Source organism: Motacilla alba, chromosome 3, assembly GCF_015832195.1.
Source record: "Motacilla alba alba isolate MOTALB_02 chromosome 3, Motacilla_alba_V1.0_pri, whole genome shotgun sequence".
In the NCBI taxonomy this organism is placed as follows: domain Eukaryota; kingdom Metazoa; phylum Chordata; class Aves; order Passeriformes; family Motacillidae; genus Motacilla; species Motacilla alba.
In genome coordinates this window covers 84,984,945-85,012,796 of record NC_052018.1, presented here as the reverse complement: position 1 = coordinate 85,012,796, position 27,852 = coordinate 84,984,945, and the positions used below count along the sequence as shown (strand labels likewise).

General features: G+C 39.2%; 1 protein-coding gene across 3 annotated transcripts in view; it reads left to right on the top strand.

Annotated features, from left to right (window-relative positions):
* Positions 1–24,055, top strand: part of LRFN2 (leucine rich repeat and fibronectin type III domain containing 2) — a 152,060-nt gene extending 128,005 nt beyond the window's left edge. For all 3 annotated transcript variants that reach the window (XM_038130738.1, XM_038130739.1, XM_038130737.1), the window contains one exon: positions 21,296–24,055. In XM_038130738.1, coding sequence (XP_037986666.1) covers positions 21,296–22,214 — 919 coding nt within the window. In that variant the 3' untranslated portion in view covers positions 22,215–24,055. The remainder of the gene's footprint in view (positions 1–21,295) is intronic.
* The last annotated feature ends 3,797 nt before the right edge of the window (positions 24,056–27,852 follow it).

Genomic DNA, 27,852 nt, shown 5'->3' with positions numbered 1-27,852 from the left:
GGGGCGAAGACCTTGTGCTATACAAACTCTGCCTAGTGAAAGCATATGAGGTTTGAGCTGTTTGTTTTTTCAGGAGGTAAGGGTTTTTCTCACTAAAACAGAGTATCATTTTTTGATTCACCTTTCCTTTTTTCCCTATTTGGGCTCTTTCATAGATATTTTTCCATTTGGGCTCTTTCATAGATAATTGTATTGGCTGTGGATTAATTAACCAATTATGCTGAAGTATTTTTCAGACTAAATCCTTTAGTTAATTGTTCTTGAACAGCTTCCATTCTGATGCAGCTCCTGAAAGTTTGCTGCTCCCTGTACCTCCCCATTTAAGGGCCGGGTTAACGTGCTTGCCGAGATTCATGCTCATTACTTACTGAAACCATGTACGTCTGCACTAGGTTAAAACCTATTTTCTATCCTCTTTTTGTGATTTCAGTCCAGAAACTTTCTGTGGTTTTAAGGTAACAAAGGGAGTCCAAGAAAAGCCATAGAAACCTACAGGAGTCCCTCCTACTTAAAGTCCCTGAGGACATGATCTGCATTTTCCTGGCTCCTGCCATTTTCGTCTCCTCTGCTTAACCCCAGTGAAGCTTGCTGATGACAGGGAGGCATATACTCAAAAGTGCTGCAGGCTGTTTTTTAAATCAGGTCACATTTACTAGTTCCCAAACGAAAGATATTATCGTGGGGAAATTTTGAAGCTAGTACCTCAGTTTAGCCAAAGTAAACCTTAATCTGGCATATAATCGGACAGAACCACAATGTAATTGACTTTTCTTGACATTCAACAAGGATCAGATTTAAAAACTGATTTAAAAAACCCAGATCTATGGTAATTGGTCTCACAGTCATTGCAGCAATGTGCAACATCTGTCTAGCACACCCTCCAAACACCTGCCTCTGCAATGGCTATGAAGAAACAAACCATGCATCAACTCAGTTTTATTTTCTAGCCCTGTTTAAAATGGAACAAACACTAGAATACTTCTCCCATGGGAAATTCCAATATTGCAACATCTGTTTCTGTAGACTGAAAATTCTCCATAACAGTTGTTTTGTTTGCTTATTGAAAAAAAAAATAAAAGCATTTCATATGGAAATGTGGAAGTGTTGCTATCAATCTTTTTGTGGATGTTATAGCTTTTGGAATGACAGTCCCATTTCCATCATACATCATGCCCCTTGAGGAGTTACTCTCCTCCTGGATGTAAGGCTCTGTAAATTCACCACATTCACTTTGCTCTCTCCCCCCTCACCACAGAGCTCCTCCTTCCAGCCCATATTGTCTCTGCTTTCACCTCCTTCAGTGCAAAGGAATGGCTGGATTGTGCAGGGAGAGGAGGTAGCTGCTTGTGGGTGAGTGGGAAAGGAGCAGAGGACATGGTGGAGGGGCAGAGCAAGGGCTGGGAGCAGAGCACCCGTCACAGGTGCCAGGGAGAGGAAGAACATTGTGGATCCCCACACCTATAGCTTTCATTTTAATTTTTCTTACAAGAGGCAAGAAAAAAATTGTTCTAGCAGAACCTCCTATTTTAATACTAAAATTATTTAAGAGAGATAATTTGAGATATCCAATCAACTTTACAGTCAAAGTGTACCATGGGTTTACTAGCGTCCAATGTTACTGTATGTAGGAGCTTTGAACATGTGGTCCAGGAGACATCCAAGTAATGCAAAGTACTTTACACAAGCTCCTTTGGGAGGGGGATTGTTTGGCACAGGTAACAAGTCCATCTGCCAGACACAAACCAAACAGCTCTGCCTCACACAGTCACAGCTGCAGGAGCTAAAAACCTCCAGCTGAAGTTTCTGCCCTGGGAGTCATCACATTTGTCAGCCTTTTTCTGACAGTAGCAATAGATACCACACTTGTACCATCCCAACTGCTCCCTCCCTGCTACAGGTGAAACAAAAAGGCCCTCTTACATATTCTGAGATGTTTTGCCTAATTTGGAGTGTGTGATGTTTTGCGTTTTTACTGGCAGTGACAGCACTGCTCAGCAGGTGACACGCATTGCTGTTTAACTGCAGCGCTGTCTCTTACACCTTGTTTAAATGATGGTTCAAAAAGGCAGAGAGCAGCACAGCATTTAGCTAAAGGCAGAGGAGTGAAGATAAAATCAGAAAAAGGTGACATTGGCACATAGAAAAGTACATGAAGGCAGAGAGATGAATCTGGGGGGGAAAAAATCTTCTTTATCTTTACTCCCCCTTTCTGTTCCCAACTTTGCTTAATGTAGTCCTTCTTTTCATTTTGTTCCCCCCTAGATTTTTCTACAAATCAAGGGCTTAGTAGCTTGCAGGTCTGTGACACTTTTTGCTAACTAGTGAACTATGAGATCTATGACTGTTGACTTTTCCGTCATAGATTTTTTCTTTAAAAATGTTAGATAAATGTTAGATAAACCATTTGAGCCTGTTTTATTATTTGACTGCCTGTTTATCCTTCTGCTGTTTCTTCTCACCCCACTATTTTTAGATACCTCTTTTGATAACCAATATTTTACTGAGCACAGATAGATGAATATATATGTAGGACACAGTTTCATGAGCCAATATAGGATGCTCCTTATACCTGTGTCTATCACAAACAGGGTAACTACTGTTGAGATAATCACAAGTGGAACAACCGTCAGTGAAGACTCAGAGATTAGAAATTCAGTGCTGCTTCCAAGGATGGGTTGACATACACAGTTCCCTAAAAATCCACTATATTCTGTACACCACAGAGGTAAAATGAGGTGCCTTCTTTTGCCGTAGACCAGGCCAGGAATGGAAGCAGAACAGACTTTTCTGTGGGTTTCAGTCCTATTTTTCATCCTTAGAAACCATGGAAATTTAACTGCTGTTCAATCAGGTCTGGATAAGCACCAAAACTTTGCAGAGACTGACTATTCGATGAAATATTCAAGCTTTTCTTAATAAGGCTGTTGTTAATTCTGAATGTCTATAGATAGAACACCTCAGAAAATTGTGGATCTATTTCCCCCAAAATGAAAAGTGAAATTATGGAAGGCGTTAAGAAAAATATGTAGGAAATAATATTCTATTCCATTAATATTTTAAAGGTTTTCACTGAAAAACAAGCTTCCTAAGTTCTGTTTTTGAAGATGAATATCTGAACAGGCTAACTTTTTTCTTGAACCTATGAATACTCTTATTAAGAACAAAAAATGCAAACAAAACTACTTCATTTCAAATTTTTTAATAAACTGCAGCTTCTGAGAACTACGAGATACTTTTCTATTATGAATCCAGAAAAGCTCTGTTAAACTTCACAGCCGAAAATTACCATGTGTAGCTGAGAGTTAGCATTTTGGCAATCTCACATGCCTTCTGTTTTGTTTACAAAAAAGTTGAGTGTAGTTGTCAGCCTACACAAACAGACTGGCTGGCTCCCCTGGAGAGGTTTCTGTACCCCCAAGTTCCAGTATTTAGTTCAGACAATGGCTGCAGAAGACAGCTCAAGGAGGATCCCTTTCCACCTCCCACCAGCTCCCACACCCAGCTGCAGTGGGGTGAGAGCCACTCTCACTTTTCTGGGGGCCATGCCTCAGGTGGACCCAAGAGTTGGACTCATTAGGGTTGGCCCCCCACCTTGGCAGGATAGGGGCAAGACTCTGTCTCTACATAGTGATTCGGAGCTCTGAGCAGCCAGGAAGGCTGAGCTTTTGTGGCTGAACCATTTCTTGACAATCCATTAGCCTAAACATAGTCCAGCTTTCTTTGATGCATGAATTTTTTTCTACAGAGCTACCAGAAATAAAAGCTTTTGGTGGCTAAAATTGGCAGCTATATCTCCGAGTGACTGATACACTACTCCCACAGGCAGCCCTTTTGGAAGCCGGTTCGTGATGTTATTATTACTGCTGTTTTTGGGGTAAGTCGTGTGCTTCAGGGTGCACTTCTCAGCACAACTGCAAATTAAATGTCTGCCACGGACAGAGATGGAGTGGACAATAAATTATTGCCTTTCTGACATTTTCTTTCTGCAAAGTGAACAACAGTGAACAGAGTTTAGAAGTGATGATAATCAGTCTTAAACTACCTCTCTAATACCTCCTATCAGTGATCTGCTTTCCCCACTCTTGTGATACATGCACATATTAATCTGGAAACAATACTCTGACTTGTGAAGAACCTCCTAGAGAGCTGGTGATTTTTGTTGGCTTGGAAGGATTCATGAGTTTATCTGTACCCAGGATGTTCTATCATTCTCAAATTCTCAGGCATTGAGTAGCTATGACCCTGAGGAGAGGGCAATGCAACTCTTAATCATTGGTAACAATGGGATATTCTCCATGGGCATCATGTGCTGTTGTCAGTAGATCAGAGAACTGCTACTGACCTTAAATGGAGAAAAGGATAAAGGTCACCTTTGTTTCATCTACACAACAAAAGTTTTGAAAATGGCTTGTCATGAAAGTATTAAAGATCTGCTGCACAAAACCCTTGGGCTGAACGGTGCTGGCTTCCCTGACATGTGCGATAGTAGAACCACTTTAGAACTGAGCAGTACTGCAGAAACTAACATGCTCAGCTGAAAAGGTACTGATTTTACATTCTTCTGTGTTCATGTGGTCCTGTGACCTTCTGAAAAAGCAGCTAAATCTTCGGGGACTTTTTTTATGTCGCTTTTAATAGCGATAAAAACACACAGAAGTACCTCACAGTCACAGACATGTTTCAAGTGGGAGTGACTGGATACAAAAAGGCAATTTATCTTTGGACACCCTAAAACTGGCTTTAAATACCTTTTAAGCATGAGATATCATGGTCTTCTTCTTTCCATGTTGTCTTTGTATCCTCTTCAATTTCAACCAGTTATCCTAGGTATTTTCCCATAATTAAACTCTTGATACTTGTCTTCACGTTTATCCTAGCCTTGGACAGGTTGTCTGTAACCACCTGGGCTTTCTCAAGTCTGTCCTTCAATCATTTTATGAAAATTATTTTATAAAAAGCCATTAACTATTTAGCAAGTCATCTTGGCCAGTAGCAGACCATCCATCACCCATGAGATTATTTTTTATATTCCAAATCTGCACAACACCTTGCCTCCTCTCCACAAGTATAGAAGTTCATACCATCCTCTGATTCTTCCAAAAGTAAATTTCAGAACTTTAATAATTCTCAACAGCTTTAAATAGACTATGTCTCCATCCTGCCTTAAAGTCTGTTCTTTGCTTGTTGTTTTTTCTTTGTATGCAGATGTGTAAACCAATCTTTATCTTTCTCAGGCTGAAGTGAGGACATTCAAAGTGGAAATGAGCTGTGACATTATCATGTTTGGTGTGAACCAGTAGACAGACATAGAGTCAACAACTTTTCATCCCCTGAGAAATCCTTAAGTCCCAGTGTCCGATAAACCACAGTGCTGCGGACCAGTAGAAGAATCCCTGGATAAAGTCTCCAGACTGTGCTGGGCTCTGCTGAACAGAAAGTCAGACTAGATGATCATGACTACCCATACTGCTATTAACAGTTGGGAACCACCACTTCCCACAAAGGCAAGAACATAAAGCAGTCCAACTGTCAATCAAAGTCTTCTGGTGAAGTGAGGAGGTTCAATAATCTGAGCATCTCTGTGTAAGCTAATGCTACAATTGTATGCATTAAGGTTTCAATTGCCTCAACTTTTGTGAGTGAATACTCATTACTTCAACTGGCAGTCATATCACAGCAGTCATAAGGATCTTCTTAGGCAGTATCAAAAAAAGGTACTACATGGCCTTGTCTTCCTTGAGAGCTCAGCAGAGCCTTTATAACTGACATGACAGGGACTGTCAAGCTTTCAGTCAGTACTTCTCTCTGAGTACCAGCCCTTCCTAAATGTTACTGAAAGTGAGGCTGGTGGAAAAAGCAGGTACTGACCATTTCAGAGATTGCTGGTTGCCTGCAAGTCTGGTAGGACAGACCCTGACAAACCTTAAGCAGTGTCCACAGGTGCAGAAAGCCTATGGCAGTATCAAAGTCTTTTTCTTTCCTTGTTTATTCTCTGGGTAAGCTATTAAGCTATGATCCACAAAGTGTGTCTCTCCTATCCTGTTCCACTGAAGTCTTGTGAATTGATTTTATCTCAGCAAGATACAGCTTGCAAAAAAGCACTTGTGCTTGACTAAACTAAGAGGATATTATGACACCTTACATTAGGCTGCATCTGAGATGGAAAAATATAAAAACGTATACTTCTTTCTTGCTTCCCTGTAGGGATGTTCTTCGCTAGCCAGTCCCTTGGATTGTTGCATCCAAGGATATTTTGAGCACTGCAGACACACCTCTGCCTTTCAGGCTGCCTTCTGTGCTGTGGTTCATTCTGGAAGAGATTTGGTCTAGATATGTCTTTCAGGGTGTACTGCTGTCTGGGATGGTCAGTGGTCCCTGCAGCCATTCATCAGTGTCACCCTCTTTGCTGCTGGTTTTGATATGCCTGTGTGAAGGCCTCAAGCATTGCAAAGCCAGTAAGGCTAGGGGTGAAAGATTTCAAGAGCGGATTTCTTTTAAGAAATAATCACAGGCTCAGTGCAGTGGTACAGATTAGGCCAGGTTTAGTGAGCACAAGCTCAGCCTTAAAACAATTGCTGGTCATCACTGAAGGAATTATTAAGACACAGTGTGCTTGTGACTGGGTGAGCAGTCTCAGTACCAGAGAGCTCACTAGGGCCCCTGTGCACATACCCATGACTCTACTCTGATTTAAAACAAGATGGAAATGCCGATGCCTTTGCATTTTTTCTGCATTTTCTTTTATGGTCATATTGACCCATATACTTCAACTTTTGTGTGGGCAAGTACAGCAGCCATTTCTCTACCAAGCTTTAAATCTATTTTAGCCAGAACCATTGGAGGAGCCATCTCCACCTCTATAGGATTTTCTTGTAGACAATAATGGAGCCATCTGTTCCTTCAACTCACAGTAGCTGTCTCTTGAGTTATAGAAAGCATTTCCATTAAAGACTATTCTAGTTAAATACTTCTGAATACTGGTAAAAGCTTTCTGAAATCCTCAAAGTATTTGCCTGACACTAGTGAATGTTCACAGAAAAATGACCCTTTGCTGTCCTCACATGGGTTGCTCTGAAGATGTCCACATCTTCTTGAGGGAGACAGACTTTGTAATCTGAGAAGATTGCTTTGGGATAAAATATTATGCTAACACCTTCTCTCTCAAACTGAGAGCAGCGTAGAAATTTGTAACTTCGAAAATCTGTCTCTTCATATGATTACAGGTTGCTCTCTTCAGAGACAAGAAAGTGGTCTATAATGTCACACAGAAATTATGAACACAAAAAGGATAAAAACTTCTGTACATTTGGTTTTGAACCTTATAAAACTTGTCCCTGAAAGTAGAGCAAATCCAAGCTTGCTGAGCAATACATAAAAGGCCAGTTGTACTGGGAGTGGGCTTTCCTCTCTCGAGGAATCATGAGCATGCTGGAAAGCAGTAGACAGAGAAATGCTGAACATGAGCAGTTTGAGAAAGAAAAAGAGAAGCTATCATCTCTTAAATTCTCCGTTGGGGACGGTGTGATAAGTGATGCATACAGATACACTCCTACAAGATAACGCTTTTTTTAGGCTCTACCATATGTTCAGGAGCAGCAGTCACATTTGTCTTCGTGCTGGAGGGAGGGTGGAGTGATTCATTCCATAGCAAGGTAAAAAAAAAATATCCACATAGCAGTGGAACTAGAAATATGATGATGAAAGTTCTGGGACACTTTGGAGAATAAAGAGGCCAGTATTTGCCAACAAACCCCGAATGCACATGAGGAAAAAAGACCTGAGTGAAATCTGTGGCAGGCTACCATATATTTACACTATGGAGTGAGAAATTATGCAGGTATTTATAAAAACTTTTCTGTTCATTCGCCTTTTCTATGGAACTGCAAAATGTTGCCAGCATGGTCATTAAAGATCTACTAATTTTCTGAAATGTGGTTATGAATTTTAGTCATGACAGAATAAATTCTTTTCTACTGCTGAAGTATTGAAGCCAGTTAAGCATTCTTCAATATTTCATTGAAATTTAATCACTGTGAGTCAGAGTTTTATCTTCATTAGGTGCATAGCCACATGAATTTAGGATCAGACTCATTTTTGACTTGTAGCTTATAGTCAGGTTATTGTGCAAGAGAAAAACACATGCACTGTGAGGAATCATTGGCTCTGTCTGGAGTTTCTGTTATCTGAGGTAAGTTAATTTTAGTCTGCCGGTGAGGCATATTAGACAGTAAATTCTAAGAGTTTTGTAAAAGCCTATAGCTCATAGAAGTTTTCTGCAGTGCCACAGCTATCTCCACTACATCTCTGAATGCATCCCTGCATCCCTTTCCAACCACAGTAATGATTTTTAGCACCTTCACAATGATTTTTGGCATTGTCACACAGTAGGGTAAGTATCAATAGTATCAATATCAAATATCAATAAAAGATTCATGCTTGAACATGGGGGAATGGTACAAATACACACCTTCAAAGACAGAGAGAAGATGGCAGGGAAATGACTACACCTTAAGTGTCAAGTTTGAAAGCAATCTTAAACTGAATGAAAAGCCCTTGAGACACTTGGACACAGGATTTTTTGCATCTCTACGATCTCCTGAGAGAGGCACAAGGGATGAAACAGGGGGGTATTCTGCTTGAGAAGTCTCCAGCCACTGTGGAAACAAAGGCAGCTCTGAAGCAGATTTTCAGGACCAAAGACAGCTCTTATTAGACCATTCCCACTTTGTTTCTTTTACCATGTATATGAGGGAAATGTGGGGGTTCCTTTGACAGGCAGTTGGGTACAGGCTACATCCTCCAATCTTGTACAGTCAGAGCTGCTGTTCAGCAGGTTTGCAGCTTCATTTCTTCTGCGGGTGACCATCTTTCCATCATTTTGGTGAGAGAGAGAAATAAGGAAGGAAATTAAACTTCTAAAAAAAATTTAAAACCTCTACAAAGTTGGCTGACTTCCCCAACAAGAAAATAAGAAAGGCCATCTCATCAGTCAAGATGCTCATCTGGCTCTTATTTTCTCTTCATGTCAAAGACAGACACTGCGTCTTGCTGGAGTCCTGCCACTACCCAGACTGATGTTCTGCCTGTCCTAATTTCATGTCACAGAATTGGCACTCTCTGGGTGTGACCTAGGAAGAGGCCTATTTATTTAGAGTGGTGAACTCACAACCCAGCAGCTGTGTATCAAGTGGTACAGAAGGAAGTTTAGGACTCCCTCTAACCCAGCCCACTGCAGACAAGCCAAAATCAGCAGTTCTGCTAACGAAGCACAACTTTGCAGTACTTCATAAGGGAGCAAAATTTCCTTATTTTCCTGTTCATACACTCTGAGCTACACTCTGGTACTTCTAAGGTAACCATTTATCAACAAAAGAAGGGCAAATGCTTTTCCCAAGTGCAAATTACTTGTTCTTTAATCACTGCAGATCTAAGAACTCTCCCAGCCCATACAGTGGTTATAGAGGATCATGCTTAAGTTTCCTCTTTAGATTTACATTGGGTATTAGAAAAATTGAGTCAAATGCTATTACTATACTGGTAGTACTCATGACCAATGTATGTATGGGAAAGCAGAGTCCTATACCATAGAATGCAGTGCTGGCTGTGTTCTCTAAAGAAGCCTGAAATCTTATATTTCTATGTAATGATTTTTAAAAGTATTTACTGTGCTTCTTTTCTAGGAATGAGGCTGACTTTTGACATTTTAGTCTTTCTGGAGGGATCACACTGAGGTTTTGATGCTGCTTGGTGTAATGAATCAATGTTCAGCTCAACCTTTTTGTTCCTAAATATCAACGAACATTTGGCAAATTTCTGCTACTGCTCATTTTGACAGGATAAAGATAGTAGTACCTTGTCTGATAGTAGAGGTGACTAATAATTCTGTGTTCTTCAAGCACACAAAAAATTGTGCATTTAGTACCACTGTGCATTTGATTTGCATTTTATTCCACTCTCCTTTTTAGCTCTCAGGGTAATTTTTTTGCATGTTCTACTTATTTAAGCTATCTGGCATTACAGCAGGAAAGCTCAGAGAAGATTTTACAGAATGAAAATTTTGAGTTTTTCAGTCTTTACCCTTGAAGCTCTCCAAAGCAGAGCAATCTGTCAGTCTCTTCCTTCATTACTCTTTGAAAGTTTTTCAAGCAAAGATAAAGAAAAATCCATTCTTTCATTTCCCTTTCAACAGTACAGATAACTCTTACATGTTATTCCACAGAATTTATATTTTTTCAGTAAAATTATTCATAAGCTGCTTTTCATTGTCTGTAATGACCTCATATGGATGCCTATAACAAGTAAAAGCTTTTGTTCTCCTGGTAAACAATGAAATATCCGTGCCTGCAGAAACCTCTAGGAATGATGACTAGCAATTAATCATGGTAAAGGAATAATAAACCTAGCAGATCAGGAAGTGGCTGCACCAACAGACTTGATGCCATGCCTACCATTTGTTGTATTTGGGGATTTTGTACAAACAAATTAACTTCTTGATCACCTGCTTGCTGTCTGAGTCTATTCGCTCTTAAAACCATATCCACAGATTTAAGCTGTAAGTGGATAAATCCTAGGACCCAGGTAAAATTTTAGTCAATTGTTGAGGTTGAAACATAAGAAAGAGTTCTGCTGTCTTCCTAATGTTACACCATCAAACCTAAAGAGGAAAATTGCAGTTCTCTTAAATAAAATGGAGATGCAAAATTTGAGCAGTCCTATATTTATGAACTCATTTAATATGCAACTTTGTTAAGGAGTAGGATTTCTTTCCTTTTCTGGTACTTAAAAATCTTTTGCATACTTTCTGCAAGTGAGAACTAATTTTAGGATGGCCAAATATATAATTGCAAAGTATATAGCTGATATCTGGAAAAGAAAAAAATTCAAATAACACTGCTCAAGCTTTCCTCTTTCCAATGAGTTCATTAATGGGATGTGTAACCTGGATTCTGGACTGCTGATATTTGCTAGGCTGCTAGTAGTCTGCTTTTATACTCCTAATTGTGGAGAGTTGGTAAAATATAAATAAATAGTAGACTACATTTTGCTGAATTTTGTTCATGTGCCAGAAATCTGTGGCACTTATCTAAGATCCTTTTTCAGAGAAATATATTGCTAAATGATAAAACATATTTCTAGACAATAAAATCATGTTACTATTTGAAGCTATAACTGACTTCTCGTTTTATTTCTCCTGGGGTCATTATAAAGTAAAACTTGTTTTCTTGCTGGATGGGTTTTACCTACCTTTTCAGTAATGGATTTGTCACTTTTCACACAGTACATTTTCAGTCCAGGCTCAACTTTGAAAGAAGTAGGGTGTCTCAGGTTGGTGAGCAATGCTTTTGTGTGATTTTTGGTACCACACACTGAAAGGATGTAACTGTGTTCTATCCTTTAGTAGAGCATTCCAAAATTCAATGTATCCACGTTTTTCTAGGCTATCCAGTCTTTCTAGCCTTCCTTTTCCTCTGCTTTATGTGCAATACCCAGAAAATGACAAAATGTCAGACCTCTGCTTTAGGAAATGCCTTTATTACATATCTATGTTACTTTTTTTCTTTTTTTGTTTTCTGCTTATTTTCTCATCAAGGAGACAATACTTTCTGACCATTAGTGATTTTTGCACTCCTTGTTTTTATTCTGGATATGAAAAAAAAATCCTGAATGTTACTGCAAAAGTCACCTTGATTCTTTCAGCTTTTCCTTACCTTGTGCATGCTTCATGGAAATTTTTGTTCCAAAATATTTCCTCTCTCTTCCAGCTCAGAATCTAGAAGCTTGATGATTACTTTGCTTATATGTTTTTCAAAAAGTTGTCTCAGTTTACAAGAAGCAAACAATTCTTCTGTATCCCTTTTACACAGTAAAAGGTATTTCCAATGTTTGCTAATTGGGTAGAGGGTTTGCCAGAGAGGTTCTATAAACATAGGCAAACTATGTCTGTGTCTTTGTTGAGTTGATAGATATTCCTTTAGTTCATTTTTCTAGAATTGGTAAATGCAGTTCTCCCTTTCTCTCCCCTGGCAATTAATCTGGTTTTTTCAACCATCATGATAAGAGAGATAGTTGAGATTCAGGTAGCTAACCACTCCTTATCTCTTGAGAATATCCACAATAAGTTCAATCACTGAGGCAGGGAAACACTTGAATGATATGTGTTTAAACTTTTTTAATAATGCGTAAATTGTGCCTTAAACTAATGCTGAGACACTCTTCTGTACAAACTGATATATCAGTGTATACACAATTTCTATGGGTGGTGATGCCCATTTCATTTCATTTCATTTCATTTCATTTCATATTCTTTCTTTTGGTTGGAATAATTAGAATAGTCTTGTCAGCTGTTAGCTGACTCCACACTTCACTTACCAGTGCACAAAGATTTTTTTGACAGAAGAACTTGAAACAGCATGTTGAAGTTTGCTTTGGCCAGCCAATTACAAACTATGGGCAAGCATAACTTCAGGCAGTGCCTGGAGTTTTTGTCATTCCGGCATGACCTTCTGGATAAAATTATCCTGTGTGGTAGGACACCAAGTTTCTACAGAACATGTGAGTTTCAACCTGGCATAAGTGCTCTGAGCTGCAAGCAGGGACAAAATTGCTGGTAAGTCACTGAGGATCCTGTTCATCTTAGCTCACAAGAGCTCTCACAGAAAAAGGGGGTGGGCATCTGTTAACCACTATAGGATCCCTTCACTATAATTTACACAGATTTCACTGCCTGGAAATAAGTGGAAAACCCAAACTGTAACCCTCAAGGACAGCATATGGCTGAATCTGACAGTTGTGCTCTGCCAGGAAAATAGCAGATTCCCTTTTCCAAATCAATTTCATTTGAGTTTCTAAACGTGCTCATTACTTCTAATGCTGCTCCCTTCTGGTAACCTCTGCTGGTATGGAAGCATGACCTCTTCTGAGGTAACTGTCTAACACTGCAAAAAAGAATTCAGAATTACTTGAGTCAGAAAGAATAACCATGACCCTTCAGCCAAGTTTATAAGCCATTTGTCTATAAAAACCTGGGAAAAGTGTGTCCCAGGTCCCAAATTCTGCTTAATGACTTGAACACCCCTTTCATGGAAAACTTTTACCTTTCCCCATCATTAGAAACAGGGTGGTTGCAGTATGTTGCTTCCACTGTCAGTTGCTAACTTTACATACTGTTGAGTAATCTGAAATATTCAGTCCGACTCTTTGAAACATTGTTGTGAATTATGAGAGCTTTCTAATTGTACATTTACGTGTGGCTAGAGTGAATTCATTAGTGTGCCTCTGCATTGTTTCCATAAATACTTCAGCTTCACGTTTACTAACAGAAATATTGTGTGGGCTTTCAATTACTCTGCTAATGAGATTAAATATGTTTTAGTTGGATTTGAATTAGTGTGAGGAATTTTTTTTCTGAGGCAGTTAGTATAATGAGGTGAAAGGTGTTCTGTGTGCTGCTAAATAGCTTGGGTGGGACTGGATTAATCTTTAGTGCTGACAAGGCTTTCTAGAGTGTATCAGCTTTCCCTCTAAAGATAAAATTGAAAGCTCAGGGCACTAAATTTCTACTTCTGTCGTGTCCACATGAAAGAAATTATGGCACAGACCAGGGAGCCTGGAAGTCTAATTTTGTGCTTTCACACCACATGAACCAAAATGAGATTGTCCCAGAGCAGTGGCTCGCACCTGAATAACTGAAATGAACACCTTCATTGATTCAAAGGATCAGAAGATGTTTCTGGTGATCTTCATCCAGGAAGCCCCCTGTGGTTTGCAAGAATTTTGTTGAGAATTATAAAGGGAAGAGAGCAATGGCAATGGAGGGGAGCAGAATACCTTGTACTATGTTTCCCCTTTCTCAGCCTTGTGAAATAATGTCCCCTAGAGGCTGACACTTTCCTCTGTCACCTGATAAATTACTCCAAAGTACCCCTAGGGGACATTATTCAGCAGCCTATCAAAATTTTTTATATTCTCTGAACCAATAATTTAAAGTTTCAGTTGTTTTGTTTTTGGTTTTTTTTTTTACTTTCCCTTATAGCACAAGGCATACATTTAATATCAGTATCTCCCTGGCTCACCGTCTTCTGACAGGCATATCAATAGCTTTTGTCTCTACCTTCTCTTCCCCACCTCCAACCCCACTTTTCCAAAAGAGCAGGAAAGAACCTAAGCAAATTAGGAAATAATAATTAAATGATATGTGCTATGTATTTCATTTGACAAGACAGATTCTCTGAAGGGCAGCTGGATGAATGAGTGATGAGAAGATAAGTTTCAGAAAAGCAAGAAGGGATTTGTGTTTAATAATAAATGTTCCATCTGAAGGCAAAATTATGATTGCATATCATAAAACCCCCCAAAACTAATAAAATAAAAACGCAAGAAATTATTCATGCTGGGTTGATTTAGTGTTTACTGAAAAAGTCTGGCTACCTCCTGGTATTATCTGACATTTCCTTATGTTGACATGACTGACAGAGGAATTATACCCTGTTGTTAATACTAACAAACATCTCTTTTCCCAGGACACCAGAAATAAAACTGTCATTTTTCCAAGATGCAGGTCACAATAGGTCTCTGTCTTTCCCAGATTCTAAATTAAAAAATCTTGAATCAGGTGCCAAAAGAGCAATCTCACACAGAAATATACTTGGTACTTTTTATCTAGGTTTTTGTTAGGGTTTCTTGTTGTTGTTGTTGTTTTTTGGTGTTGTTTTTTTTTTTTTTTTAATTCCTGGTGCCTTAGGATGATCTGAAGACACATATTCAAAGATTTATTTTGAAATCTGAAGGGTCAGAAATTAATCTCCATTGTTAGCTTACTCAATTTTAATAATGTTTTAGATTCTATTTGCATTCCATCACTACAGAAGCTGGGGCTTTCCAGGATAAAAATACAGAAAAAATTACACCTATATATCCCATAAAACTTTCAAGCAAATCACAAAAGTTGCAGCCAAGAAGAATGCTAAGTGTGCAGCTCAAATTTGTCAATTGCATGCTGTTGCTCCCAGGCAATACATCATGTGTGACATTTTCCCTTCAATTTAGATCCTTCTAGTCTTCCTCTGATCTTTTTCTGCCTTTTTCTCCTGATTTCTTAATATCTGTCCACCATCTGATGTCTTTTCACTTCACTGTCTTTACAATTGTCTCAGCTTTGCTGAAAGATCTTCACATTTTTACATGATTTTTAGTCAATCTTTCTCCAATATGCCCCCACTGATACTTTCCTTCTCCCCTTTCTCTACCAGCCTACTTCTATCCTACTGAGATTGCAGGGCAACACTCTACCTGAAATGTAGGACTCTCTCAGACCCTTCGACAACACTCAATGGCAAATTACCTGGAATATTTTTTTTTCTTTTTCCATCAGAAAAAAAAAATAGGAAACTGGACTGAAGGTAAAAAATACTAAACCAACAAATATCTTAAGATAGGGGACAAACTTATTAATGAAAAATAGGATAATTTTTGGCACTAAACTTTCCCTGGAAAATAAAAATTGTTCAGATTCCAGTGTTTAACTTTTCTGGACTGATTTCTACTTCTGAGAGTAATATTTTGCACTTAAGTGAAAGCAACTTTATCTAAGAGGAAGTTCAGCAGTGCACAGTGAGACTGGTATTTTCACAGTAAGGCTTTACTATACAGAAAAGATAGTGTGCTAAGTAACTGGAGTATAATTTTACAAAACAATTGCTATTTCATCCCTGGATCCCTCTTTCTCTTTCTCTTCCCCTCCTCATCACAAATTATAGCAAATAATGACACCATTGGTCAGCAGTTGCTCCATAATTAGTGTATAGTCTACAACAGCTACAAAATTCACACCCAAGGAATTAAGCTTTTTAAACTTTTTTTTCACCTTTTCCTAATACATCATTTAATAAATAGCACAACTCTATTTTGAAGTCCTAGCATTCATTTCAGAAGGAGAAATTGTATACAGGTAGAATATAGACCCACATGATTAAAAAAATGTGCATAGGTAGTATATAGTCCTGGGAAAAGAAAAGAAAAGAAAAGAAAAGAAAAGAAAAGAAAAGAAAAGAAAAGAAAAGAAAAGAAAAGAAAAGAAAAGAAAAGAAAAGAAAAGAAAAGAAAAGAAAAGAAAAGAAAAGAAAAGAAAAGAGAAAAAGGACTATGAGAAAAGCAACATAGTCCAGTTACTATAGAACTGAGTCTTGGAAGTTGCAAGTACCTTCCCAAAGGTATTGCCTTGGCAGGTCCCTGCAAGTTCTGTGATTAAAGCAGTTTTAGACTAAAACTAGATAGTATCATATCCCTCTTTTGATGGAGAAAAGGAAGAGAATTGCCTAGCCAATTAACCTAATCTGGGTTTTGTCTAATTTCTAATTTCTCTGTTTTGCATAACCACAGTGTTAACTAGCAGTTCAGTCCTGCTAATCCCCAGTGCTACATAGAAGAAAAGAACCATTTGTATATTACAGTGTAATCACAATATCTACTAATTTCCTCCGATACACTACAGGCCTCTTTTGAAAGGAGATTGCTGGCATTATCCCCATTTTTTAAATGAGAAGCCTTACAGTACAGCAAAATGGTTTCTCAGGAACTGAGAGTTACTGATAAAGTGGAGCCTGATATCAGTGAAGCTGATAAAGGAAGAATAAAACTCAGTTATCCTAAATTCTCAGCACAGTTCACTCTCTGCAAGCTTCAGTGCTCACTTGCATCTGGGATTATGACAGAAGTCTGCAGCAAACCTTTTCCCCCTGCATTTCTAACTAATTTATTTCCTAATTTTCTTAATATCACCACACATGGAAGTGAATTACAAAAATTGCTCGCTTTCTCTATGTTGTGTCCACAAGGACATAACAAGGACAGTTTAGTGGTGATACAAAATAAGAGTGACTTCAAATAAGAGTTCTAGCACTCTCCTTCCCTTTTATTAAAAAGTGTCTCATGGACTCATTTTGGTGCTTTCACAAAATGAGACACAAATCTCCATGGATTGAAGGGAATGCATTGTTTGTAAAAGCCCTGCAAACCCTCATGGTTTCATCGCTCTTCATCCCACATTAACTCTCCAAGGAGCATCTGTCTACTCTTGGTCTATTTCAGACACTTATGCTATGCCCCAATCCTGGCCATAGGTCTCCTCCTCTTCCAGTAATTAAAGCTATTGTACCAAAGAGTGAGGGAAAGGGGCTTTTTCTTGGAAATTAACGTCACTTGTAAGACCCTTATCCTCATTTCATTCCTTATAGAGGCAGGATTTTCAGAGAGGTCAGAACCTCGTTACTATATGAATAGTTTTCTTTGGGATATTTTGACCTTCAGATAGGATTCAGAAGCTAGATTAAGAATCAGATAACAAAATCCTGGCAGGAATGTAAAGGTTTGCCTGCTCCTCCTACACCAAAGAGAATAAACCAAATGGGAAAGGCAGAAATTACTCTGTCTTATGTGTCTGGACAGTGAAATTTCCATAAGACTTTCAAACTGTGTCTTGACCTAGCTGAAACTAAATTTACACTTTCCCCTTTGACACATTTGTGTGTTTGTTTGCTTTCCCAGTCCTCACTGCTCCAGGACTCCTTGAACTGGATAGATTAAAACCTTTCATAACCTATAATCTATAACCACGTCTTCTGTTAGTTGGTCTCCTCCTGCACTTAGCCAACTGTCACTTTTTTTTTTTTCTTGAAGAAAAGCAAAACTAGTATCAAGTGTTTAGATCTTTATTTCTCTTTTGTGATGAGAAGCATCTCTGCAAGGTCACCATGCCCTGAAGAGCAGGTGGACAATATCCAGCTTGTTGCTTCAAGATACCACAGCTGTTTAGTATGTTTGCTCTCTGAGGGCTGGCAGGTGAACACCAGGATCTTCTGAGTTCCAAAAACTAACAACTTAAAAAAAGCTATTTTTGATCTGTAATGCACTAGATCCTTGCTATCTGAAACCAACTTTCTGTGTTTAGTTGATGAGTGGACTGAACAAAGCCTTGCAAGATCTCTGCCTAGACCCAGTTTTACTGGCCCCTCTTTGGTTTATAGCAGCTCCACGCCGTTGAGTCCCAGAGTTAAGGGCATGGTGGTCCTTGATTAATGGCACGGCAGGTATGGAGCAGCCATGAAGGGACACCCCCTCTTAGGCAGCAAAGCAAAGATTGAAGGGGCATCTTGCAGCTACCTGTGTTGGGGACAATCAAAAAAAGTCATCAATATCCCAGAATGAAAATGTGTCTGTATCGATTTTAGATGTGGGGAGCATTAAGAGATGTCATCCATCATATCTGACTGGCAGTATGTTTGGGGAGGGTAGACTGAAGCATGGAGCTATGCCAAAATACTCTCAAAATTTGGCAAGTTTAAGAGAACAAGATTGCCTTCACTGTAAGATAGAAAACTAAGCCTGAATTTAACTCCTAGTACTCCTGAAATTGTTGCTTATCCCTATGCTTAGCTATTCCTTAGCAGAATAATTTGAATATTTTACAAGAGCATTTAAAATTTATTTGCAGAAACAACCAAAATTCTTTATTTTAGATGTATATGGAGACTTGATTGCTTTTTCCTTAATTGGGAGTACAACTGTAATCTTTTTAAAACACAATATTAGTCCCAATATTATCACAGATGTAGCTTCCAGGATTCATTGAATTTAGAAATTTCTCTGTTTCTTTTTAAGGCTAAGATGAGGTTTTTATTATAGCACATTTCAACACAGTTAACCTGTCTAAGCTTTAAGACTAGTTATGGCCTCACTTCTGTACATTCAAAAATGGATTGGCTACGCATTTCTTGCCACCATTCACCACCTGCCAGTCCTTGAAATATTCTAGGCAGTTACATTTCCTTGGAAGCTTGTGTGTTTGAAGAAAACAAGTTGTAAATGATTTGGGCTATCACTGTTCACTGAAATTGGGCATAAGTGTGTGAGGCTGAACAACTGTATTTTTATTTTTATATGTTTGTTTGCTTTTTAAAAGGAACCACATCCTTACCTGAGGCCATTCTGAAGGGTTGTGTAAGTGGTGAGAAAGCCTACATGCAAAGATCCCCAGACACATGCAAAGCTGTAAAGTTTGCTGCTTGCTCAGAGACAGTGGTCTCTCTTGTCTCTGTGTTTCACCAGTGCAAAAGGAACCATTCTAACAGGTGGTGTTATAGTCCTGTTTTTCCAAGGCATATCACCCAAGTCCAAGACCCAATTTGTGGAGCTGACTACTCATTCTGATAACAGTGCAACTTGTTTGTAATGAGGTTTTACAGTGAAATAACTTCTGAATGACTTAACAACTGCAGAATTTTTTTATGTTTTGGTCTGGGAGTGGTGGTGAATAATGGAGTATAGCCCTACAGAAGGAGATAGGAAGCAATTGGTGAAATTATTCAAGGTTTAAAATCAAATGTTTGATGATCAATAGCATTCCGCTGTTCCATATATCATCCTTGGTATGTGCACATATCCTTGAACAATTCAACAAAGTGCAGTCTGCTGTGAGCAGAGGTGTTCTATTCACAGAGCCACAGGAAAAGAACAACAATTAGAAATAGGTTGAGACCAAATATTTCAACTTTTGGAAACCATTATAGCAACAGTGTCTGGAGTGTTTCATGAAGATTGCTTTATGACCTCTCGGCTCATTCTGAATAGCTCATCTATATCTGTGTCAAACAGCTACATTAGGATGATAAATGTGCTTAGAATTCCAAATACAACATTGAGTAAACCTGCCAGATGATGTTTATATTCCAAATGTCTCTCACTGATATTTCTTCTCCTTACAGAATTTTTTTTTCTGTGTTTGTTTGCTTTTTAAAAAGGAGCCACATCCTCGCCTGTGGCCAGACTGAAGGGTTGAGTAAGTGGCGTGAATGCATAAATGCAAAGATGATCAGAAAATCATCTTTGCAGTGCCTTGACGTTGCTGCTTCTCTGTGCAGGTCTGTTCCCTCCCACTGCACAGAAGGTGCTCTGCAGAGCTGCAGTTTGTGCTGGCTGCGGCAATGATTTGAGGCTAAGGAAGGCTGGCACTCCTACAGAGAGTCTGCCTTGTTCCTGTGCCCAGGCCTTACCATCCCAAATAGTCACACCAGCTCACTGTTTGCTACAAGTGCCTGTAGGACTCCCTCGTTGCTGGTGCAAAAGTCCTGCAGGTCTAAGTCATAATGTGCTGTTTTAATTTCAGCTTTTTTTCTCTTACCCAAGCTGTAATGTGGCAGTAATGAGAAACATGCATGGGGAAACATGCATCTCTCTGGTGTTATTCTTGGCTACTCACCAGGCGCCAAATCTGGGATTCTTCACTGTGTTCCACTAATGTGCTGCAATTTTCACCAGTTTGAAATGGGGGTAGACTACATTCATTCCCATCTGCTAATTTTGAATGCTAGTGATGCTCTAATATTGCATGAGTTCAAAAGACTGCTTAAGTGTTGTGGCAGCAAAGAACAATGTCCATAAATGTCCCAACTTGGGGCACAGCTTCGGCCCAGCTATTTGGTTTTTGGAAGTGGATTTATACATGAGTAGAATTTTTTATTTTAAAGAAACCTTCTTATTTCCATACCTATATCTTCCTACTTCTCCTCACACTTCCACAGCCCATACTGCCACTGCCAGCAGTCCTTTTTCACTCACACAGGGGAAGGTGGTTGCAGTGATAAAAAAATTTCTGGCAAAGATGGTGATGGTAGCTGCATTTTTAGGAGATATTTCCCACAGTGGGGAGTAGGAGGATGAGGAAAATAAATGGGAGAGTGGAGAAAAAGAGAAATGGTTGCCTGCCTTTCATTCTCAGTCAATGAGAAAACTAAGTGCACACCCTTGCCCTCACAAGGTAAGTAACCTGCTGATGAGAGAGAGTAAATGTTCCGGCACCTGTAACGTGATGTGACAACTGCCACATTAAGACTCAGCAAGCACAAGGGTCATTTGCATACTCAGAGAGAACTGCTCTTTGTGTGCCTTTATTCTGAGTTATTTGTTCAAGTTTGAATATATTTCAGATTAGGACAGATGCAAGTGAGGAGAAATCCCCAGTTTAGTTTGGTCTGCTTTTTCTTATTCCCTTTATTGCACAGTTAAGAGCTGGACCTCAAAACTTTTGTGTTACTGAATGCTGAGATGTTGAATCCTCAGGAGATGGGAAGCTGAAATGATTGTTTGAATTTTATGGCTCCTCTCTGCCAGTACTTGGAACAGTTAATATCACATTGTTCTAATCTCTATTCTTTCTTTTATCTTTGCATCAAGACTAACCAATTCTTTTTTCTTTCTCTCTTTTTTTTTTTTTTTTTTTTTTTTTTTTTTTTTATATTTCAAGGATGATACCAGCTACAAACAAGGCCTTTGTTGTAACCAACCTTGTTTCTGGAACAGGCTATGACCTCTGCGTCCTGGCTATGTGGGATGACACGGCCACAACCCTTACTGCCACCAATATTGTGGGATGCGCCCAGTTCTTCACCAAAGAAGACTACCCTCAGTGCCAGTCGATGCACAGTCAGTTCCTGGGTGGGACCATGATTCTGATCATTGGAGGCATCATTGTGGCAACCCTGCTGGTATTCATTGTCATTCTCATGGTCCGCTATAAGGTCTGCAACAATTCCCAGGGCAAGATGTCTAATGTCAGCAACGTCTACTCACAGACAAATGGAGCACAACCAGTTCAGAATGGAGTCTTGCCCCAAGTCAATCCCAAAGTGGTGGTGAGAAATGAACTTATGGAGTTTAACTGTCAGTCTGCGCGGAGCAGCATCTCCTCTTCTTCCAGCTCCGCAAATAGCCGTGACTGTGACAACTACAGCCTCCAAAGTGAACAGGGCACATTGTCCAGTAAATGGAGGCCTCCTTCCCGGTCAAAACACAATATTGACCGGCTAATGGGAGCTTTTGCCTCCCTGGAACTGAAATGTCAGAAAAAGGAGGAAATGACAGACTCCAGAACTTCCACGGTGGCCCGCCACTCGGACAAAGAGCCACTGCTGGGTCAGACAGAGTCCAAATTCCGCAGCTTCCTCATGTTGCCTCTGGAGGGCAAAACTAAACGTAGCCATTCTTTTGACATGGGGGACTTTGCCACATCTCAGTGTTGCACCTACCCAAAAAAGATAACAAACATTTGGACAAAGAGGAGCCTCTCGGTCAACGGCATGCTTTTGCAGTATGATGACAATGACCTAACAGGGGCCAAAGGGACTTTCGGGAGCTCAGAGTGGGTAATGGAAAGCACGGTGTAAATATCAGTGTCTCCCCTCTTCTCTTCTCCCCTCATGTGTTATAGAGCGTGGTTTGCTTCAGGGCTGTGCAATTGGAAAGAGAGGGGAGGAAACATTTTCTGTTGTACTGGCCAAAAAGATAGGCAAGCAAGTTACAGGAATAGTAAAAGCAAAAGAGGGTCATGAAATGTGAATAGGCACATATGGTACAATTCCTGTCTGGCCCCAACTAAACCATGCGTGAATGTTTCAAGGAATTTGCTAGTTGTATTTAGCATTGCTTTCCAAAAGTTACTCAGACTCCCGGTGAACCTTCACACAAGATTAAACAAGGAGGATGAAAAGTGGTTTAAAAGCAGAAATTTCATTTTACAGGGTTTCTTTTTACTTTCTTTCTTTGTTTTTGGTTTTGGTTTTTTTTTAATGGCACCTCCATATTTATTTTTTTCTCACCACAGAAATACACTTCTGTGGATATGACTGGTGCTAGGATATATCTGGTTGTCATTCCAAGGAATTTTCTGATAAATGCAGGCAGGGCACCCACAGGGACAGATCAGAGTAAATTGTTTAGCATAATCTCATGGTATTAACTGTGACATCTGGGCAAACAATATTTGTTGTTGAATGGACTTTTGGTTGACATTTACTTATTTCTCTTCTGCTTTGATTTGTTACTGCTTTTGAGTTGTTTTTTTCCCACAACAAAAGGTATGTTTCCATGCATATTTTGGTTTTGTTTTCAGTCTCATCAAATTCCCTAGATGGAAAGGAGGATATGTACAAAGGTCAAATATCTGATGTACTGTATAACCCACTTCTAATACCATCCCTTTTTGTCCTAGGAAAATTTAAATTTAGGGACAAATAAAAAAAAATCATCCTCTTTCTTCCATCTCCTTCATAACCTCTTCTTGTCAATGCTCAATGCAGATTGCAGCAGATATTGGTATCTGTAGGGACGTTGCTATCAAAGATGGGGAAAATAGTTATCAGCACACCCTAATAAAGGATAAAGAAAGGGAAAACAAAAGTAGCTCCTGGGAGCTCTCCACATTATGGATAGCAGTGGCTTCTGGTACAGGACATGCTCTCAACTCCACTAAAATGACAGACTTGCACCCTACTGTGACAAAAGCTCCTTGTCTGTACGGTCACCATGGCATGTCTTGACTGTAACAGTAACATCAGGAAAATTAAGTTTTTGTGTACTTCAGGGGATTGGTTATGTTCCAAATTAGCCACAGAAGCTGACTAAAATTTGGGTATCACAGAGGAGGGGGTGCCCCATGTATCCCCTGCATTACATAAAGCCTTTCCCCAGTCTGGTGCAGTCCTACTTCCCTGTCTCTCACCCTCAGGAAGATACTTATAACAGGAGCTCTTCAGGGTTTGTAAATCGATTCTCAAATTGGTTTTTGGTGAGCATTGCTGTGGTTGTAGAAATACACATGGTCCATCCAGCAGAATTTATTTTCTTTACCAATTTTACTGTGATTTCTAGCATTCTGCTGGCTACTGCAACTGTCCTGTCATTTGTTTATTTATTTGTTTGATTAGCTGTTGGGAACCATTCTGAAATTGCACATTGTTACTATGATTTTGTAAAAGAGGTGGAGAAAGTATGCAAGGCACAGAGGAAATAACACACGAAAAAGCTCTATGTATATTTTTTTTAAAAGGTTCAGAGATATATTGTGACATGGCTGTGTACTTGATCTTGTATTCGTCATGTTTCCTACTTGGAGTTTTAGATAATGACATCCCTGTGATCAGAATATTTTTTTCCTTTATTTTCTTTCTCTTTTTTTTTTCTTTTGCTACAAAATGTACAGTAAAAAAACATCCTTGGAAAAAAAAAAGCCCCTGCTTTTCATTTATTTGTTATTCCATGGTCTGCTTTGAAACCGAAGAAGTAATTATTTTTTAAATTATCTTTAAAATTTAGACATTTGTTTTTTCTTTGCCACAAACTATCCACTTCAGGATTTTAGGTATAAAGCAGGAATCAAGAAATACATACCTTTTGGAATGCATGAAAAAAGATCTTGTAAAAGGCATTTCACCTCTTTTTCTGTTACATTTATACAGGTCTATATTACTAGAGTACTCTAAACACTGATCTAAAATCTGCAGACAGAAGAGGTTGCATTTCTAGACTTAGGACCCGACTTTCTGTAGGTTTTTGCTCAGATTCTTGCTCACCAACCTCATTAATAGATTCAAGAGAGATCCAGTCAAACTTTGGAACATTTTTCAAACTCCCTTTTTTTCTCACACTTTCTGAGACAAATGACACCTCCAGTGCCAGAATCTACATAATCCAACTGTCCAGATGGCAGTTCATATTAGCCATTAATGACATGTACATTTATGTTGCACTGAAAACTCTTAAAGAAGTTCATGTAGTGAATTAATAATTTTCTTTTCCTTGTTCCACTGTGGCACAGTGGATATTTTTATTATGTTGCTACTTCGCTCTGAACATGACATCTGGCTTGTTTTTAATTTAGACATTGTGTTCATCTTAAATATTTGTAACATATGCAGCCATGAATTTTCAAAGTATATCACATACTTAAAGAGGAATACTCTTTCACATTCCGATATAAAATTAAAAGAAGTAAGCCAACAGATGTAGTTTTAAAATAATGGATAGTTGCCAAAGAACCAAGGTAGTAAATTCCACACTCTGGCAGCTGCATTTATTATGGTTAATCATAATATTAATTCATTTAGCTTTAATGAATGAGGCTCAATCCACACCAGCTGATTTGCAAATACTGAGCAAAATTAAACAAGTGCTGGGCAGCTACCTTTTGTGCTCACAGTACTTGGGAGGAAGAGAATTCAGGGACTCAGAGGCGAGGCAGAGAGCCTTATGTTGAGTCAGCAAGTGGCCAGCCCTCAGAAAGGGTTGGAGCTACTTATGAATTGTGATCATCCTTCAGGTGCCACCAGTTGCTGCCCTACTTCCACTATCAACAAAGCAGGCCTTTGGAATTATCCTGTGTCTTCCTCTGTATTCCTTTGAGAGCTGCAGAAGGCAGCTCTGTAGTTTGGGTTACATTCTGAATCCACGCCCTAATTGCTAAGGTGCAGTTAAGGCCCCAGGGTCCTCCACACACAATCTGACCAATCTCTACCTTGCCTCTTTTCCTTTGTGTACCTCACTCAGCACCTCTGGGTTTGATTATTCTTTTGTTGTGCTGCCATAGTACCATAGTAGGGATTCTGTTTTGCCTCACTTCTGAGTGCAACTGCACATCAGCGCTTCCTGAAATGATACATAGATGCCCACTTACTTGGTGCAATAAATATTTTCACTCATCATTGAGGAGCTGAGATAGCTTCAATGGCTAGCCCTCTCATCTCAGAAGAGAGAAGAGAGAACGTCTACTCTGAGAAATTTATACGGTGTGTCTCAAGTTAATATGGGGTAGTCTGATGTGCAGCTGCACCAACCATGTTTTAGGGGCAAAGGTCAGGTAGTGCAGATAGTAGGGAAAACAACAGAGATCAACAGGAGCCTTCAGAAAAGAGAAGTCTGAGAAATTAGAGGGGCTAGAAAGTTTAAAGTGAAGTCTATGGGAATAATTAAAGACATCTGCATATGCATATGAAACTCCTGTAAGTTAATTTTTGAGGTGTTTTATGATAGAGGAACTAACTTTTTTCCTAAAAATGTATGTCATTGTCTTGAAAGAAGAAGATATGATTCTACTGTTAAATTACACAGTTAGGTCTGCTAAAAGTCCAACCCAAATCCCCCAAATATCATCCTATCATTCTGGAGAATATTAAGCAAGATGACAAAATGGAAATTTCTGAAAGTAGTGATTATGTGGACTTCATTTGATGTCTGCTAAGAACCAAATGGTTGCACGAAACGAAAATAAAAGTGTGTGTATGCCTGTGTATGTACATATGCATAGCAAAGCAGACCAGACTATTTCCTTACATTTATATCCTTACAGATTACATGAATTGGAATATATTTCTGGCTTCAAATGTTCTTTCTGAGTTTGCCAGCTCTAGAGAACAGCAAACTTTCCCACTTTTCTTAGAGGAAGATAACCTATTTGATATGTCCGCAAACTACACACTTTACTTGCTTATAATTTGGATTAATTCACTTGCAAAGCAATGCATAACAAAGAAATGAGAGGGGTCTCTGCCCAACATGATGCGAGATTGAAAAGGTGGTAGATTTTCCTTTGCTAAACTTGTTTATATTTCAAATCATGGGACTGATCTGCTCTGGCCATAGAAGAAAATAATATTCCAAATGCCTGCTTGTTTAATTTCTCACTCTTCACCCAACAAACGGTTGCAAAGACAGATAACAAAATACAGTCCTTGGAAGCTTCTGAATGAGTGCAACAAACGCAGCAACTTTAATACAGCAAATTTAAGCACATTCTAACTTGGAAGGCAGTGAATAATTGCACCTGATAGCTAAGAAAACATTTTAGTCTTTGAACAGCTTGAATGTCACATCTGCTTGCAATGTTTTGCACCCATTAGCCTGTGGGTAACCCACAGTACACCATATGGTGCTCACAGTACCCCCTTCTACCCCTTGCAGCCTATTTCTCTGGAACCTTTTCTCAGTGACTCTCTGTGTTCAGTGTTTGTAACTGGGCAATTCTGGATGTGGAATTATCAAGAAACTTTATTAATATCTTGCAAATTTTACCTTTCAATTCCCCTGAACATGATGATCCCTCTGAAAATATTAAATTAGGGTTGGTTTTAGGCTATGGGCCAGATGAAAACCAAATCAGAGTGCCTTGAAACTCTTGCTTTCAATATAGGAATTCTATGTTCTGCAGTATGTTTTCCTTGTCCTAATTAACCATTCCTTAATCCCCAAAGGTACAGCATTCCTTAATATCAGCTGTCAGAAGGCCCTACTACATGAAACAGTGCCAGATGCTTATTCCCAGTATTACACTTCCAGCAGATGGCAAATGTCAGAGATATAAATACACATCCAGATACAGATATATCAGCAAGCGCAGGCATTTGTATTCAAGCATTTACATCCCCGTGCACATGTGCACATGTTGCACTCTTTATCTGTATGGTTTACGATGTACAGGTTTCCTAGCTTGGTAATAAAGGAACATTTACATTTCTCATTAAATACTAGCAGAAGAAAGAGAGAGAGAGAGAGCGGACACCTCTTCTTTATATGAAGCAGATTAGTTGATAAGCTGCATCTCATCCCAGCTGGGAGACATCAGTGCTTCAAATAAAGTTAATTGGTGGTGAAAGGGTTCATTCATTTCCTATGACCACAGTGAAGCCTCAACTCCTGTGTTAGGGCATTTATTCAGCTGATGCTCCCACCACATGATGCAGATAAGTCTCCTGTCAATGAGGACTCTGAAGGTAGGCAAGCAGCCACAGGGAGTTCCTGTTCTGCATTCACTAAGGACATTGTGCTTTTGTTAGTCACCTTGTTTCTTGGGAGAGAGCAGCATCACATGTTACACTCAGTCACATGAGGCGCCCAGACGCAAGGCTAGAGAAACTGGTGGGAAAGAAAAACACTGAAAATCAATGGCCTGTACGAGAATAAAATAATGACTTTCAAATCCACAAATCTTAGTTTGCAAATAGGAGAGGAAAATGCTCCATTTGTTACCTGTAC